Here is a 16,835-nt window from a genome sequence, read left to right as displayed (position 1 = left end):
ATATTTCTGCTCATTTTAATTGAAATTTTATGCTGATTTTTAATAATTTGTATGCCTACATCATTCATACAGATTTCTATCACCATAATTATATAAATTTATGCATCACATGCATATTTATTTCTAGGCCCATAATTATGTAAATTTATTCATGATTATGCCAATTTCTGCTCATTTTAATGGTTAGTTGATTGAATTTTTAGGCCGATTTTGAATAATTTTTTATCCCCACAATTATGTAAATTTATGCACAAATAATAAAAAAAATGCTTAATTTCTGCTCATTTTAATGCGTATATTTAATTGAAATTTTAGGCCGATTTTTAAACATTTGTATGTGTATATCATTCATATACAGGTTTATAGGCCCATAATTATGTAAATTTATGCATAATTCATGATTATGTCAATTTCTGCTCATTTTAATTATCTTATTGAAATTTTAGGCTGATTTTTATTCATTTGTATGCGTACATCATTCATATACAGATTTCTATCCCCATAATTATGTAAATTTAAGCACAATTATGCAAATTTATGCTTGATTATGATAATTTTTGCTCATTTTAATGGTTAATTTAATTGAAATTTTAAGCTGATTGGAATAATTTTGTATGTGTACACCATTCCTATAGATTTCTAGACCCATAATTATGATAATTATGTTAATTTATGCACACTTATGCAAATTTATGCATGATTATGCCAATATCTGCTCATTTTAAATTTTAATCTTATTGAAATTTTGGGCTGATTTTTATTCATTTGTGTATGCATACATCATTCATATACAGATTTCTATCCCAATAATTATGTAAAGTTATGCACAATTATGCAAATTTATACATGATTATGATAATTTCTGCTCATTTTAATGGTTAATTTAGTTGAAATTTTAGGCTGATTTGGAATAATTTTGTATACGTACACCATTCCTAGACCCATAATTATATTAATTTATGCACACTTGTGCAAATTTATGCATGATTATGCCAATATCTGCTCATTTTAAATTTTAATCTAATTCATTCATTCATATACAGATTTCTATCCCCATAATTATGTAAATTTCTGCACAATTATGCAAATTTATGCATGATTATGATAATTTATGCTCATGTTAATGGTTCATTTAATTGAAATTTTAGGCTGATTTGGAATAATTCTGTATGCGTACACCATTCCTATAGATTTCTAGACCCATAATTATGTTAATTTATGCACACTTATGCATGATTATGCCAATATCTGCTCATTTTAAATTTTAATCTTATTGAAATTTGAGGCTGATTTTTATTCATGTGTATGTGTACATCATTCATATACAAATTTCTATCCCCATAATTATGTGAATTTACTAAAAAAAATGCAAATTTATGCATGATTATTAGGCCTATAATTTTTGCTCATTTTAATGGTTAATTTAATTGAAATTTTAGACTTATTTCACTTGGAATATTAATTTTGTATGCGTACACCATTTCTATAGTTTTTAGACCCATAATTATGTTAATTTATGCGCACTTATGCAAATTTATGCATGATTATGCCAATATCTGCTCATTTTAAATTTTAATCTAATTGAAATTTTAGGCTGATTTTATTCATTTGTATGGGTACATCATTCATATACAGATTTCTATCCCCATAATTATCTAAATTTCTGCACAATTATGCACAATTTATGCATGATTATGATAATTTCTGCTCATTTTATTGGTTAATTGAATTTTTAGGCTGATTTGGAATAATTTTGTATACGGACACCATTCCTATAGATTTCTAGACCCATAATTATGTTAATTTATGCAATCTTATGCAAATTTATGCATGATTATGCCAATATCTGCTCATTTTAAATTTTAATCTAATTGAAATTATAGGCTGATTTTTATTCATTTTTATTCGTAGGCCTACATCATTCGTATACAGATTTCTATCCCCATAATTATGTAAATTTCTGCACAATTATGCAAATTTATGTTTGATTATGATAATTTCTGCTCAATTTACTGGTTCATTTAATTGAAATTTTAGACTGATTTGGAATAATTTTGTATGCTGATAGGCTGATTTTTATTCATTTGTATGCGTACATCATTCATATACAAGGTCAAAGTCAAGGTATGCGTACATTATTCATATACAGATTTCTATCCCCTTAATTATGCAAATTTCTGCACAATTATGCAAATTTATGCATGACTATGATTATTTCTGCTCATTTTAATGGTTAGTTTAATTGAAATTTTAGACTGATTTGGAATAATTTTGTATGCCGACACCATTCCTATAGATTTCTAGACCCAAATTATGTTAATTTATGCAAATTTATGCATGAATATGCCAATATCTCCTCATTTTAAATTTTAATCTAATTGACATTTTAGGCTGATTTTTATTCATTTGTATGCGTACATCATTCATATACAGATATTTCTATCCCTATAATTAGGAAAATTTCTGCACAATTATGCAAATTTATGCATAATTATGATAATTTATGCTCATGTTAATGGTTCATTTAATTGAAATTTTAGGTTGATTTGGAATAATTTTGTATGCGTACACCATTCCTATAGATTTCTAGACCCATAATTATGTTAATTTATGCACACTTATGCATGATTATGCCAATATCTGCTCATTTTAAATTTTAATCTTATTGAAATTTGAGGCTGATTTTTATTCATTTGTATGCGTACATCATTCATATACATATTTCTATCCCCATAATTATGTGAATTTATGAAAAATTATGCAAATTTATGCATGATTATTATAATTTTTGCTCATTTTAATGGTTAATTTAATTGAAATTTTAGGCTGATTTGGAATAATTTTGTATGCGTACACCATTCCTATAGATTTCTATACCCATAATTATGTTAATTTATGCACACTTGTGCAAATTTATGCATGATTATGCCAATATCTGCTCATTTTAAATTTTAAACTAATTGAAATTTTAGGTTAATTTTATTCATTTGTATGGGTACATCATTCATATACAGATTTCTATCCCCATAATTATGTAAATTCCTGCACATTTATGATAATTTCTGCTCATTTTAATTGTTAATTTAATTGAAATTTTAGGCTGATTTTTATTCATTTGTATGCGTACATAATTCATATACAGATTTTATCCCCATAATTATGTAAATTAAAATTTAATTGAAATTTTAGGCTGATTTGGAATAATTTTGTATGCGTACACCATTCCTCTAGATTTGTAGAGCCATAATTGTGTTAATTTATGCACACTTAAACAAATTTATGCATGATTATGCCAATATCTGCTCATTTTAAATTTTAATCTAATTGAAATTTTAGGCTGATTTTATTCATTTGCATGGGTACATCATCCATATACAGATTTCTATCCCCATAATTATGTAAATTTCTGCACAATTATGCACATTTATGCATGATTATGATAACTTCTGCTCATTTTAATGGTTAATTTAATTGAAATTTTAGGCTGATTTGGAATAATTTTGTATACGGACACCATTCCTATAGATTTCTAGACCCATAATTATGTTACTTTATGCACACTTTATGCACACTTATGCAAATTTATGCATGATTATGCCAATATCTGCTCATTTTAAATTTTAATCTAATTGATTTTATTCATTTGTATGGGTACATCATTCATATACAGATTTCTATCCCCATAATTATGTAAATTTCTGCACAATTATGCACATTTATGCATGATTATGATAATTTCTGCTCATTTTAATGGTTAATTTAATTGAAATTTTAGGCTGATTTGGAATAATTTTGTATGCGTAATCCATTCCTATAGATTTCTTATGCAAATTTATGCATGATTATGCCAATATCTGCTCATTTTAAATTTTAATCTAATTGAAATTTTAGGCTGATTTTATTCATTTGTATGGGTACATCATTCATATACAGATTTCTATCCCCATAATTATCTAAATTTCTGCACAATTATGCACATTTATGCATGATTATGATAATTTCTGCTCATTTTAATGGTTAATTTAATTGAAATTTTAGGTTGATTTGGAATAATTTTGTCTAATTGGAATTTTAGGCTGATTTTTAATTATTAGAATGCGTACATCATTCATATACAGATTTCTATCCCCATAATTATGTAAATTTCTGCACAATTATGCACATTTATGCATGATTATGATAATTTCTGCTCATTTTATTGTTTAATTTAATTGAAATTTTAGGCTGATTTGGAATAATTTTTTATTACGGACACCATTCCTATAGATTTCTAGACCCATAATTATGTTACTTTATGCACACTTATGCAAATTTATGCATGATTATACCAATATCTGCTCATTTTAAATTTTAATCTAATTGAAATTTTAGGCTGATTTTATTCATTTGTATGGGTACACCATTCATATACAGATTTCTGTCCCCATAATTATGTAAATTTCTGCACAATTATGCACATTTATGCATGATTATGATAATTTCTGCTCATTTTAATGGTTAATTTAATTGAAATTTTAGGCTGATTTGGAATAATTTTGTATGCGTAATCCATTCCTATAGATTTCTAGACCCATAATTATGTTACTTTATGCACACTTATGCAAATTTATGCATGATTATGCCAATATCTGCTCATTTCGTGATATTTCAAAGATTCCATTTCTCTAAGCTGCTTGTCAAAATTGCGTCTTATTAATTGCAGGGGATATTTTTAAAGTGAGACCATTGCAACAAATAATTATTGATATATTTATTTATCAATTCTTTTTACCAATCTTTGTAATTATATGAACATCAAACACCGAATTAAAAGAGTATACGTATATCAAATTGATTATAAGAAAAGAAATGATATACAACAATCTCACATGTAAAATCAACTCCAGTGTGAACTTTATTTCGTGTCTTTCTAGTTTTCTTGGCAATTAAATTGGATCTTGTTTATCAGAGTTTTAAAGGTATTTAGGATATTTTCGGCTACCACTTTTGGCCAATATTTGGATTTTATTGGTGCGCTACCATATTAGATTTCGGAACGCTACCATGTTTAAGAATTGCTATCGAAATGATTTTGCCTTGTTTGTGTTATTTAGGGGTGCCCCGACAGTCAAGGTGAGGCAGACCCGCGTCATGTTACACTCGGTTAGTTTTGTGGGTTTCATTATCGAACCCCAACGGTTTTAGCTTGTATTTATATTATTTATTAACATAGGCCTATCTGTTTGTGATATTTCAAGCGTTTTAAAATTTCAAAATAATCCCATTCAATCACACGGTTAACGATGGAAATGTACTGAATTTAGAGAATGCACGGCGACCACCAAAATTATTTGATATCCGGGGGGGTCACTCCCATTGTGGCCTGTACACCATCCGCGATAATGAAAACGTGTAGTTTTTCGTGGGTAGGCACGATACGCGCGTAACGCGTTTAGGGTGTCAAAAACATGAAATATTGGAAAAAAAGGGTAGCAAAATTGCAATTGCTAATACGCGGAAATGAAATTTAGGGTATGAAATTTGATGCAAGGAATAAGATCCCTGTTTAGGGTGTGAAAACACCTGTTAGGGTATTGTTTTAGCCAAGGGTTAAATCCTTGTTTAGGATGCTTTTCAAAAGTTGAATATCGCGGATGGTGAACAATGGGAGTGACCCCCCCGGGTTTGATATCAGTTGAAATCCATACTCCCCACCTGGCAAGACATAGGCCTAGGCCTATTCCGAATAGGGAGTGTGAATGGGACGGGTGACCACTGCACTTGCAAGGTTGAGGTCATGACCTCCATCTAGAGGGTGTATGAATTTTAACTGGAATAGGCGGCCCATTTGGTTGCAGTCCACACATCGGCTCAAAATTGCTCCACCTTCCACGCAAGCTGCCTAAAGTGGGCACGGATTTCATAAAATTGTCACAATTTGCCAATGCAGCTCAATCAGGTCATGGTGGTCTTGCGCAGTTTTGGGGAACTTCAAAAAATGTTGCAAAATTTCAGGCGATTTTGCCAACGGCTTCCCCTGTGACATAATGGCCTAATTACTTTGTTCTCTTCTTCTTCTAGAATTGGGCTATTAATCGCGTCTTGCATTCCCTGTACAAAACACATATTGAGGGCAGTATTTTCTGTACCCTGGAATCCACGTGCACCGGGAAACTCGTTTTGTTTACATTGTCAGCACTGTTAAAATCAATAAACAAGAGCGTTGAGAGATTCGGATGATCATGATGTAGACTGATGATGTGATGATGACGGAACAGATAAAAGCTGTAAGTAGAATAATTTTTAATCATTTTTATGCTGATTTAATGTATTCCATTTGTAGTATAAATATACTGCAGAACGCGAGCGTTTTGTTGGGTTGTATTCTCGATGAGATGACCCACTCGAAACGTAACGGGCGAATCGATGTGATATACCCATATCCATGTATGTGAATGAGGAGACAGAGCTGAGTGCTGAGTGCATACATTAATTTACTAGCAAAATTTGCCAAATTCAGGAGACTTGCACATGCATGAATGCCGTAAATGGTTCTTGTGATAAAGAGCTAAACATTGTGCATGCCTCAAAATAAGCCACAAATCATTTTTGAGTGCCATTCGGGCCTTGGGGGGGGGGGCTCACAAATTTTTTGGATCGTGAATATTATGCACATCTCATTTTTGGGGTCTTGGTCATAAAAATTTTCAGCCTGAGATAGCCTGGGGATTGTAAAAAATTACCCCATGATGGGGGGGGGGTCACAAAAATATTGACTCTGATCAGCTGACATACCGGTATTCATGACCCCCTCCAAAGAAAATGAAATCCCTCTTAATAGAATAAAGATACAATTTGATTGATTAGGGGCTGTGTAATGAGCCCCTGGGTAAAATTTCCAAATGGCTTGCCAAAAATCGCTTGCCTCCCCTCTCAGTCTGCCAAAAATTGCATGGCCTCCCCCCTTTTGCACATCCCAATTTCCAAACCCACTCAAGTCGGTAACCATCCATGCATGTTGCCAAGACCCCCCCCCTTTACAGTGATTACCAACTTTTGTGTTGAGTGGGTGGGGCTGGGGGTACTACTTACTGCTTGCACCCCATGTTTTGTAAAATCTTTTCCAAATGGGCACCTAAAATGGGCACCTAAATATGAGGGCAAGGCTGTTTTTCATTATTCGTTATTTTTAAAGACCCCTCACAATTGATTTTTAGTTTACTTTTTCCTTGCTGCATCCAAAATTGAGAATTGCAAAGTATTTAATTATTTGATTTTTGTTTGACATTTTCTGTGCTAAATGACATTTTAATTAGGGTACCTGCAGGTAATATGGGACCATTAAGGACGTTTAGCTTATTTGCATAAAAACTAAAGAAGATATGCCCACAAGAGATTGTTATGATGAACAACCTGTCCTTTAAGATTAATAAAACAGGCAATGTTACCTTGTTTTTATGTTTGTTTGGACGCTATGACGTCAAAATAGCGTCATCGTCAAGTGTCCCATATTACCTGCATGTGCAGGTAATATGGGACACTGTATTATCTCTATGGTGAAAATCAAAAAGTTCAGAAAATCACTCTTTTGTTCTAAAAACATTTTTGTTACATGATTTTGAATGTTAAATGCAAATTTTTACAAGAAAATTCAATTTTCTAAATAGTTTTGCTTTTCGCATTGACAATGCACACAATTTCCTATGTGTCCCATATTACCTGCACCCATTCAGTTGAAAATCAGAGAAAATAATCATTTATAAAAGGAAAGTGCCACTTGTCAGTGGAATTTTACCTGCTGATAAGCTTAACCCATCACCTAAAGATCATAAAAAATGACAAATGCCCCCTCAGTACCAGAGATTTTGGATACACAATCATAAAATGTGACGTCATTGATTTTATATCAGGCCAAAAAAACGACATAATTTTTTGGGCAATTTCACTCTTTTTGGCATTGATTTCCAAGAGTTTGATACACAAACTCCAAAACTGCATTTCTAGAAGCACAATTGATGTCTCTAAACACTTAACAAATCAACTTAAAGTGTTTACCTTCTCTAAGCTACTTTTTGTTAAAATGAAAACAGGTGTCCCATATTACCTGCTGTCCCATATTACCTGCACCTACCCTACATTAATTTGCTACTTTCTTAATAATGATGCTGAACAAACAAATAATAATGCCACTGCATTATCATCAATGTATAAAATCAACCATAATTGCAATATAATTATTAAAATCTGCAGTGCCAAAATGTACCGTTGATATTGGCCTGTGACCACTTGTTTCAAAATAAATATATATATTTAAAATAATAAGTAATTGAAGCCCAATTCAATGATCCTAGCGAAAAAAAAAAAAAAATTGTTTATAAATTACTTAAAGTGAAGGATAAGTCATTCAAATTGTCATTTGGTATTTTTGAAATGAAAAATTAGGCAAAAAATGAAGACCCCCCCCCAAAAAAAACAGCAGTATTGATGAAGTTGAAGCCCCATCAGTACCGGGTATAGAGATTACAGATTCATGTAAATGCCTTATTTTGTCTTTTATATTTCAGATTTTTAGGCTTTTTTGTACTTTTTATCCCATTGTTTGTTAGAGTATTCCTTGAAAATTGCCTCCCCCCCCCCCATTTGCTGAACCCCTGAAAAAGTGAGCTGCTATAAGCCACAGTCGAAATTACAACAGTGGCCTATGGAGCCGTGTAATATGCATAATTATGCATAACTTGCAAATGCAAAATCGGAATCAACTGAAATTTTGGGAGTACGCTTTTTTCGAGGAAATCTACTGAAAAATGTCATAAAAAGAGGATGCTAGGATCACGAAATACTCCTTTAAGCTTAAAAATCATTTTACAACACAAGTTTTTCTTCTTTTAATTTCTTTGATTTCAGTGATTTCTAATCTTCAACAAAAGCTGCATGAATATGACATTTGGTGTGGAGTGGATTACTACGTTGTAAGGAACTTATCTGGAATTTTAAAAAAGGCATTTATGGATTGAATCTGATGAATAATACGGTATCAGGAATACATTGGGATAAAATATTGGATGTGGATATGTGGAACAGTATACCATGAAAGTTGGAATCCCTGAGGAATAAACATTTGGATTTATATCATTATCAGTGTCGATAACCATGGAAACGCATCAAAAGGCCAATTTGTTGGACATGTTTTCAAAATTCAAAGTTGGATCTAAGAAATCGCCAGGATTGGATCATAGTAAGTATATTAATTTGCCGTCCACCTCGATGCCCACAAGTTTGGTTCCCTGGTCAGCCCCTCACAAGTTTGGTTCCCCGGTCAGCCCCTGATAAGTTTAGTTCCCGGTCAGCCCCTGATAAGTTTGGTTCCCTGGTCAACCCCTCAAATTTGGTTCCCCGGTCAGCCCCTGATAAGTTTAGTTCCTTGGTCAGCCTCTTAAGTTTGGTTCCCTGGTCAACCCCTCAAATTTGGTTCCCTGGTCAGTCCCTCAAGTTTAGTTCCCCGGTCAGCCTCTTTTAAGTTTGGCTCCTTGGTCAGTTCCTCAAGTTTGGTTCCCTGGTCAGCCCATCACAAGTTTGGTACCCGGTCAGCCTGATAAGTTTGGTTCCCCGGTCAGCCTGATAGGTTTGGTTCCCCGGTCAGCCTGATAGGTTTGGTTCCCCGGTCAGCCTGATAGGTTTGGTTCCCTGGTGAGCCTCTTAAGTTTGATTCCTCACATATGTATATATATATGAGTAATTGAGAATAAAGAAGTGGATAGATTGCTTTACCAATTTTCCAAGAAACTTTTGACAATGGCCATTGTTATATATCTGTTCTGTCAAATTTAAGGGGGTACTACACCCCTCGATAAATTTGTGTCTATTTTTGCATTTTTCTCAAAAACTAATAACACAGTGGTAATAAAAATTATGTATATTATAGGGGCAAGGAATCCAATTACTACATGGAATTTCAGTGACCCAAGACAAGCGGTTCGTTAATTATGATAAGAAATAAGGTACCGCTATGATGTACCTCAATTCCTATCATATTACACTGAATCACTTGTCTTGAGTCACTGATATTTCAGTGTAGTATTAAATTGGATTCCTTGCCCCAATAATATACATAACTTTTGTTACCAGTGTGTTATTATTTTTTGAGAAAAATGCAAAAATAGTTGCAAATTTACCACAGGGGTGTAGTACCCCCTTAAAACAAATTGGCACAGTAAATTTACCAAATTTCAAGTATTGACAACTTTGAATGTAAATGTGTATGGTCATTTGTAGTGAGTATGGTACCCCCCATCCGAGGGGGTCATCTAAACTCCCTTTTGGTCAAGCATTACCCGAACCATGCATATAATCGGCCTGTAGGGCTCTTTGGCCTGAACTGATATCACTACACTAACCCCTAGTGAATGATTGGCTACTGTAATTACGAAAGTGCATGTTTTTGTTAGGAATATCTCTGTTCAAAAAACAGTTATACCAAACAAACATGATGGATGTTTTACAAGGTCATTCCTGCTCATTATTTCAATTCTTATTTTCCCCTTAGTTACCATGGATCATAGGTGTACAATAAGTTGAGTTGATCATTTACCTTACTAAGTGTTTGTAGACATTTATTGGACAAAGCAGGTTGGCAAACACATACTTTAAATTCATGTTCCCCCATCATGCACTGTTGAATATATTGTAGTAATTAAGGCCAGTGAACACAGAGGAATACGTGTATGGGGCACAAGCCAAACCCCACTGGCTCTTGTCCGCATTGACCAGGGGTGTGGCTACCTTTCTTGGTGGTGGGGGGGTGCTATTTCTTTCTGGTTTTGGTGGTTGGAGGGGGGGTTTAGAGGAAAATGTCCTGGTGTGTTGTGTTTTGGCCCAGCATTTATCGGGGAAGATGTGAAGAAATTTGAAATTTTACAGTTACACTAAGTTTGGCCCATGATTGTGTATTAAAAGTGTAACACACAGAAGATACACTTGGTAGTTTTGAATGTGCTTATTTCCTTTTTTTTCCTTTCCTTTTTCCTTGCCTTCCCAATTTTACATTTTTTGTCAGGAGGGGCACTCTACCCAGTCTCCACTAATTGGAAAGGCAGTACTCTGTTTTGAATTTTTGCTACCTATGTCACTCTTCTTCCCATAGATGGCAACTGGCTGGATGGTTTTTGCATGGGCCGTGCAGGCTGTATTCCATGCGATACTGTAAACTTGCTAATGTTTGCTATCTACTGAAGATAGCCGAAGAATTTATACCTTGTAATTGATTATGACATACACCAGGGTCAGGGATGAAAACATTTGTAGAGATGGAAAGTTATTATGATTTACCGGTATTAATTTTATTGCTACATTGTATTATCTACAGTATAATAATACTGGTAGTCTGTGACTCTGTCACTCTGTCTGTGACTCTGTCTGTCCGCCTATTTTCTCGGAGACTAGGGGTCGCACGTTCCTCAAACTTGGTAGGTGGGTGCAGCTACTGGTAGTCTGTGACTCTGTCTGTCTGTCTGTCTCTCTGTCTGTCTGTGACTCTGTCTGTCCGCCTATTTTCTCGGAGACTAGGGGTCGCACGTTCCTCAAACTTGGTAGGTGGGTGCAGCTACTGGTAGTCTGTGATTCTGTCTGTCTGTCTGTGACTCTGTCTGTCTGTGACTCTGTCTGTTCGCCTATTTTCTCGGAGACTAGGGGTCGCACGTTCCTCAAACTTGGTAGGTGGGTGCAGCTTGACCCCACACAGAACAAGTTTGTATTGGTTAGTGGGTCAAGGTCACCCAAGGTCATCCAGGGGTCAAATTATTAAAAACTGTTTTTCTCAGAGACTGGGGGTCGCACATTCCTCAAACTTGACAGGTGGGTGCGTCTTGACCCGGGACAGAACAAGTTTGTATTGGTTAGTGGGTCAAGGTCACCAGAGGTCATCTAGGGGTCAAATTAGTAAAAACTGTCATATGGGTATGTAACTTGGTGGGTAGGTGCATCTTGACTTAAGACGGAACAAGTTTGTATTGGTTAGTGGGTCAAGGTCACCCAGGGGTTATCTGAGGTCAAATTAGTAAAAACTGTTTTCCGCCTATTTTCTCGGAGACTAGGGGTCGCACCTTCCTCAATCTTGGTGGGTGGGTGCATCTGGACCTCAGATAGAACAAATTTGTTTCTGTGAGTGGGCCAAGATCACCCGAGGTCATCCAGGGGTCATCTGAGGTCAAATTAGTAAAAACTGTCGTATGGGCATGAAACTTGGTGGGTACAATCGACTTTTAGAGTCAAATTTTTGGAAAGTCATTTTGGGGTCATCTGGGGTCACCCAGGGGTCATCTGAGGTCAAATTAGTAAAAAATGTTCATATGGGCATGAAACTTGGTGGGCACAGTTAACTTTTAGAGTCAAATTTTTGGAAGGTCATTTGGGGGTCATCCAAGGTCACAAGGGGTCATCTGAGGTCAAATTAGTAAAAACTGTCCTGTAGGCATAAAACTTAGTGAGTACAGTCACCATCAGCCAGGTAATCACGACAGCCAAGAACCGCCAAATACGGGTAACCGCCTAGTGATAATTAATTAGCTGAGTCAGATGAACACAATAGAACACTTCAACTATATACGTTGGGTGCAGAGTCACCTTAGAAGCAGAAGCCATTAGTAATAGAACAGGTTTAGTAAAAATGTGATATAAAGCAATTTTCAAAGAATAATAACATTGGCCTATAATACATGTATGTTGAGAAATAAGGCTACTTGATCATAATTTCATGTGTTAAATACAATTCCACTGCTTAAAATGTGTAAGTAGGAAAGGGGTGACATTTGAGCTCTTCAAGGATTAAGAAGTTTTGGTTAAAAAAGGAAACTCACTATTTAACGAATGATGAAACAGGAACTTATTGCAATGCATCTTGGGATTGGGAATTCCTTGCTTCAGGTGCTAGTAAGAGACCACTTAGACTTACTGTAGGATAAGCAAAGAAACAGCACAAGAGAGACTTACTGCACAGTTTGTTAACACTTCTCTACCATGTCAATAATATGTTTTAAATAATTTGGTTAAACTTACCGCCTGTTTGCTCCCAGATATTTTTGTATACAATTATTATTTGTAATTCACTACATGTAGTTCCCAAGCATTGGGAAATGTCAGTTGAAATACATACACCTCCTGTGGAAGACCTGGGGGTAATCTTCCACACAGAGAGTGTGAATTTCAAATGGGGTTATGTCTACACCCCTTGTATGGGAGATTATTAGTGACTCCCATTAGGGGGTGTATGAATTTCAACTGGAATATCCTGTTTCAATTCCAAATAGATCATGAGTATCTTTGATTGGATCCATAAAATATGTTAGTTTTTGCACTGTACCCAACATCTGAACCCCCGGGGGGATCACTCATGTATAAAAGTTGTAATCATCCGCGTGAATTGACTTTCAAAAATGACCCTAAGCTAGGATGTCGAAAATTTGTCAAACAAACCCTAAACAAGGATTGTACTGAAATAAAAACACCCTTGTTTTGAAATTTACCCCTAAAACAATAGACATTATAAAAACACCCTTTAATCCTAAGTGAGGAAATGGTTAGAAATTTGCCCCTAAACAAGGATAGACATTGCATGTGTCGGTTCATATATGAGTGCCCCGAGACTGAACCATGAATTATTGGCCAATTGCATTTTCCCCCATAACAACACTTTTATGTGTTTTAAAATATAAAAATGTATATGTTTAAAAAGTTTAAAAAAGTATTATTAGTACTTGTTCATAGAAGCAGTGTTCAGACGGGCTTAGGGGTAAGTTTGTGTTAAGCTAACACGAAGCTACCTCTAAGGTAGCTTCGTGTTAGCGCCCGTCTGAACAAGTATCGTGTTGACTACCTCGAAGCTTAACACGGAAGAATTACCACAGAGAAATCTCTGTGGTAGCGCGCTAACACGAAGCGATCGTTCCGTGTTATCGCCCGTATGAACAAGATTCCGGGGTAAGCTTGATCTTATGGATACAACACTTACAATTTCGCAGTATTTTAAATATCTGTAGCAATAAATTCACAATAATTTATCTCCGTTTCTCACCGAGAATGAACATGATGAAAGAAGCACCACAAAACGAAAACAAAACAAAACAAAAACAAAAAACAAAAACAACAACATTAAACTGGTCAAAAGAAGAAACGGAAGAGCTGATAAGTGTCTTGAAAGACAAAGAAACTGAGTGGAGAAGAAAATAACAGCGAAAAAACCACGTGTAGGACATAATTGCCCTGAAACTAAGAGACATTGGCTTCCACAGTGTACTTGCAGTAGCCTATAGCAAACGGCCCTATAACTTCCAGTAAATTCCTATAAGACCGAGCTGTGCAGCTAACACGGAGTGCTTAGAGTTAAAGACCACGAGGAAGGACCGTGTGGACAAGTATCCGTGTTAAGTCATGACCTTGCACTACCTCCGTGTTACGGTAACATGGAGGTAAGCTCCTGTGTGATGCCCCCAATTCTGAATGCCCGTTGCAGAATTTTTGACCGATCCATCGACATTCTGTCCTGATGTAGGCCGGGTTTTGGGGTGGGGGGTAGGGTTGTGTGTGTGTGGAGGGGGGTTATGTGGGTTGAACCCCAAAAAAAATTCAATTCTTAATATCCCTAACCCCCAATAGTGGAAAAGTGAAAATTGATCGTGTAAACAAAACGTTTAATCTTTAGTTTGAGCAAAAATATTGTAACTAAAATTGAAAATTGGTGTGGCAAACACAAAATTTCATGTACATTTTTGGTTGGCTAAAATAATGAACAGTTGAAAATTGTTTATGTTTTGGATGCTATAATCACAGTAGCACAGGACCAAAATGACACACTGGGAATGTTTTTGTCTCTGCCCCCTTAGACAACTGACCCTGATACGGTATGCCAGTGAACATGTAAAATGCTTGGGATCCCAAAAAATGACTTTTTTCAAAGACAGCACTGATGTACAATGTAGCTCACATTTATATACCGACAGAAAACACATTGCATATTGTACATGCAGGCCTAATATTGATTCCGGCAAAATATGACACATGATACACTTGTAGTATGCACCACCATTGCTAACATTAATTATTCATTATGTTCACGATCAATATATGAAAAATGCCTTGAAGCAAAATAAAAACAAGCTGAATTGATGTAGGTCAAATGAGTCATGTTTGCAAACATTTCAGATTGATTTTTATTCTTGTTCAATGTAAAGCTATAAAATAATGAAAGAAAGTAAAATTCACTCAGCCTACAGAAAGCTACAGAATAGGTCATCACCCCATTGACAGCATCATCCCCTACTTTACTCCATCAAATGCAGAATCTGGTATTACTATTATAAGTAAAAGCCAATTCCAGTGAAATTTTAATTTTAAGCTTGGAAAATGTTGGTGGTTACTGGGGGAGTGGGGGAAAGGGGTTAGTGGACAAAATGTTAGTACAGGTCATTAGTCCAAAGAGTAATAAGTCTGAAAAACCATAGACAGTAGAGAGTTCTCTCTACTGTCTATGGAAAAACCCAATAACTGGGTTATAACCCTTAATATTTAACTCGGACTCCAAACTTCACCCAAGCTCTAACCCTAAACATAACCCTAACCTAAACAACCCTAACTCAAAACCTAACCATAACTCTTACCATAACCATTAGCCATGGGGCAGTTGCTCCACCCTCTGTGAAAAGTCTTGCCCCTGCTTGCCCCTCCCCCTGTGGGAGGCCTTTTTTGTAATTTTTAGCCCATTTTTGACCATTTTCGTCTAAATTAGACCCCTGGAAATTTGCCTTGCCCCCCTGTAACCTAACCCTATCCCTAACACTAATCCTTATCCTAATCCTAACATAAAATACCCTAAATCCCAACTTTAACCTTTTTTTTACCCTTTGTACTATATGGGTTGTACTCAAAATTTTGCTTCCAGGACCCAATATGCTGGAGCAATTTAAGTCAAAACTTGAATGTTCAGGTGATGGGTCTCATGGCTGTAGCAAACGGGGAGGCCGTGGCCGCCCCAATTTTTGATAAATGTGTTTTGTTTTTCTTTATAGCATTATTTTAATTTTGGCGATATTTGTATTTTGGCATCCCCCCCCCCCCATTTTGATGGCCGCCCCACATTTATCAAACTTGCTACGGCCCTGGTGTGTCTCAATGTTAGGTACAAGACACTGTGTGTTATAATTGTATCACACAGCCTATCAGTTTACTATTGAGTTGATTTTTGTCAAGATTTTTCTGTTTTAGTATATACATGATATAGGGCTTGCGCTTGTAAGTTGTATCAATCATCCGATGATCACCCTTTTCTGAGCATTTCACCCAATTTCGTGGTTTTTACATCTGAAATTCAGAAAAATTGTCAACAGTCCGAAATTCAGCAGACTTGTCATCAATTTTGATCAAATCCATGAAAATGTAAAAATTGGCGCTTCGTATAGCTGTAGGTCAACAAGTACAATACATGACTTTGTATGTCGGTCTTTCTATGTCAGTGTTAATACATTAATTTGTAGGGACCAACCAGGGAGGTGACACGGTGAAAAGGTCATAATTTGTAGCTTTGTTATTGTATGTAATTTTGTGGTGTAGACACTAATAATATTAATTTTGCCCCATGCAAAACATGTTCATTTTCAAAGTTCACATTAAAGGCTTATTCAGTGATCCCAGTAAAAGTGTAAGAAAATTAAAATTGTGCATAAATTGCTCAAAAGTGAAGGTTAAGTCTTAAAATTGTCATTAGCAGGCCCGTATGCAGGATTTATTATTGGGGTGATGATTTTGAAAAAGTGGACCTTTTTTCCAGGGGCAGGACAATTTTGTGAAAAGTGGACTTTCTTCCCAAAATA

General features: G+C 35.2%; 1 protein-coding gene across 1 annotated transcript in view; it reads left to right on the top strand.

Annotated features, from left to right (window-relative positions):
• The first annotated feature begins 6,116 nt into the window (after positions 1–6,116).
• The window catches only part of LOC140141836 (uncharacterized), a 184,236-nt gene continuing 173,517 nt past the window's right edge, over positions 6,117–16,835 (top strand). Inside the window, exons 1-2 of the mRNA XM_072163699.1 lie at positions 6,117–6,266; positions 8,884–9,214. Of these exons, the coding sequence (XP_072019800.1) occupies positions 9,130–9,214 (85 nt within the window). The 5' untranslated portion in view covers positions 6,117–6,266; positions 8,884–9,129. The remainder of the gene's footprint in view (positions 6,267–8,883; positions 9,215–16,835) is intronic.

The sequence above is a fragment of the Amphiura filiformis genome, chromosome 20 (assembly GCF_039555335.1).
Source record: "Amphiura filiformis chromosome 20, Afil_fr2py, whole genome shotgun sequence".
Taxonomy (NCBI): Eukaryota; Metazoa; Echinodermata; class Ophiuroidea; order Amphilepidida; family Amphiuridae; genus Amphiura; species Amphiura filiformis.
The sequence above is the reverse complement of the archived record's forward strand: the minus strand, read 5'-3'. Positions and strand labels throughout refer to the sequence as shown.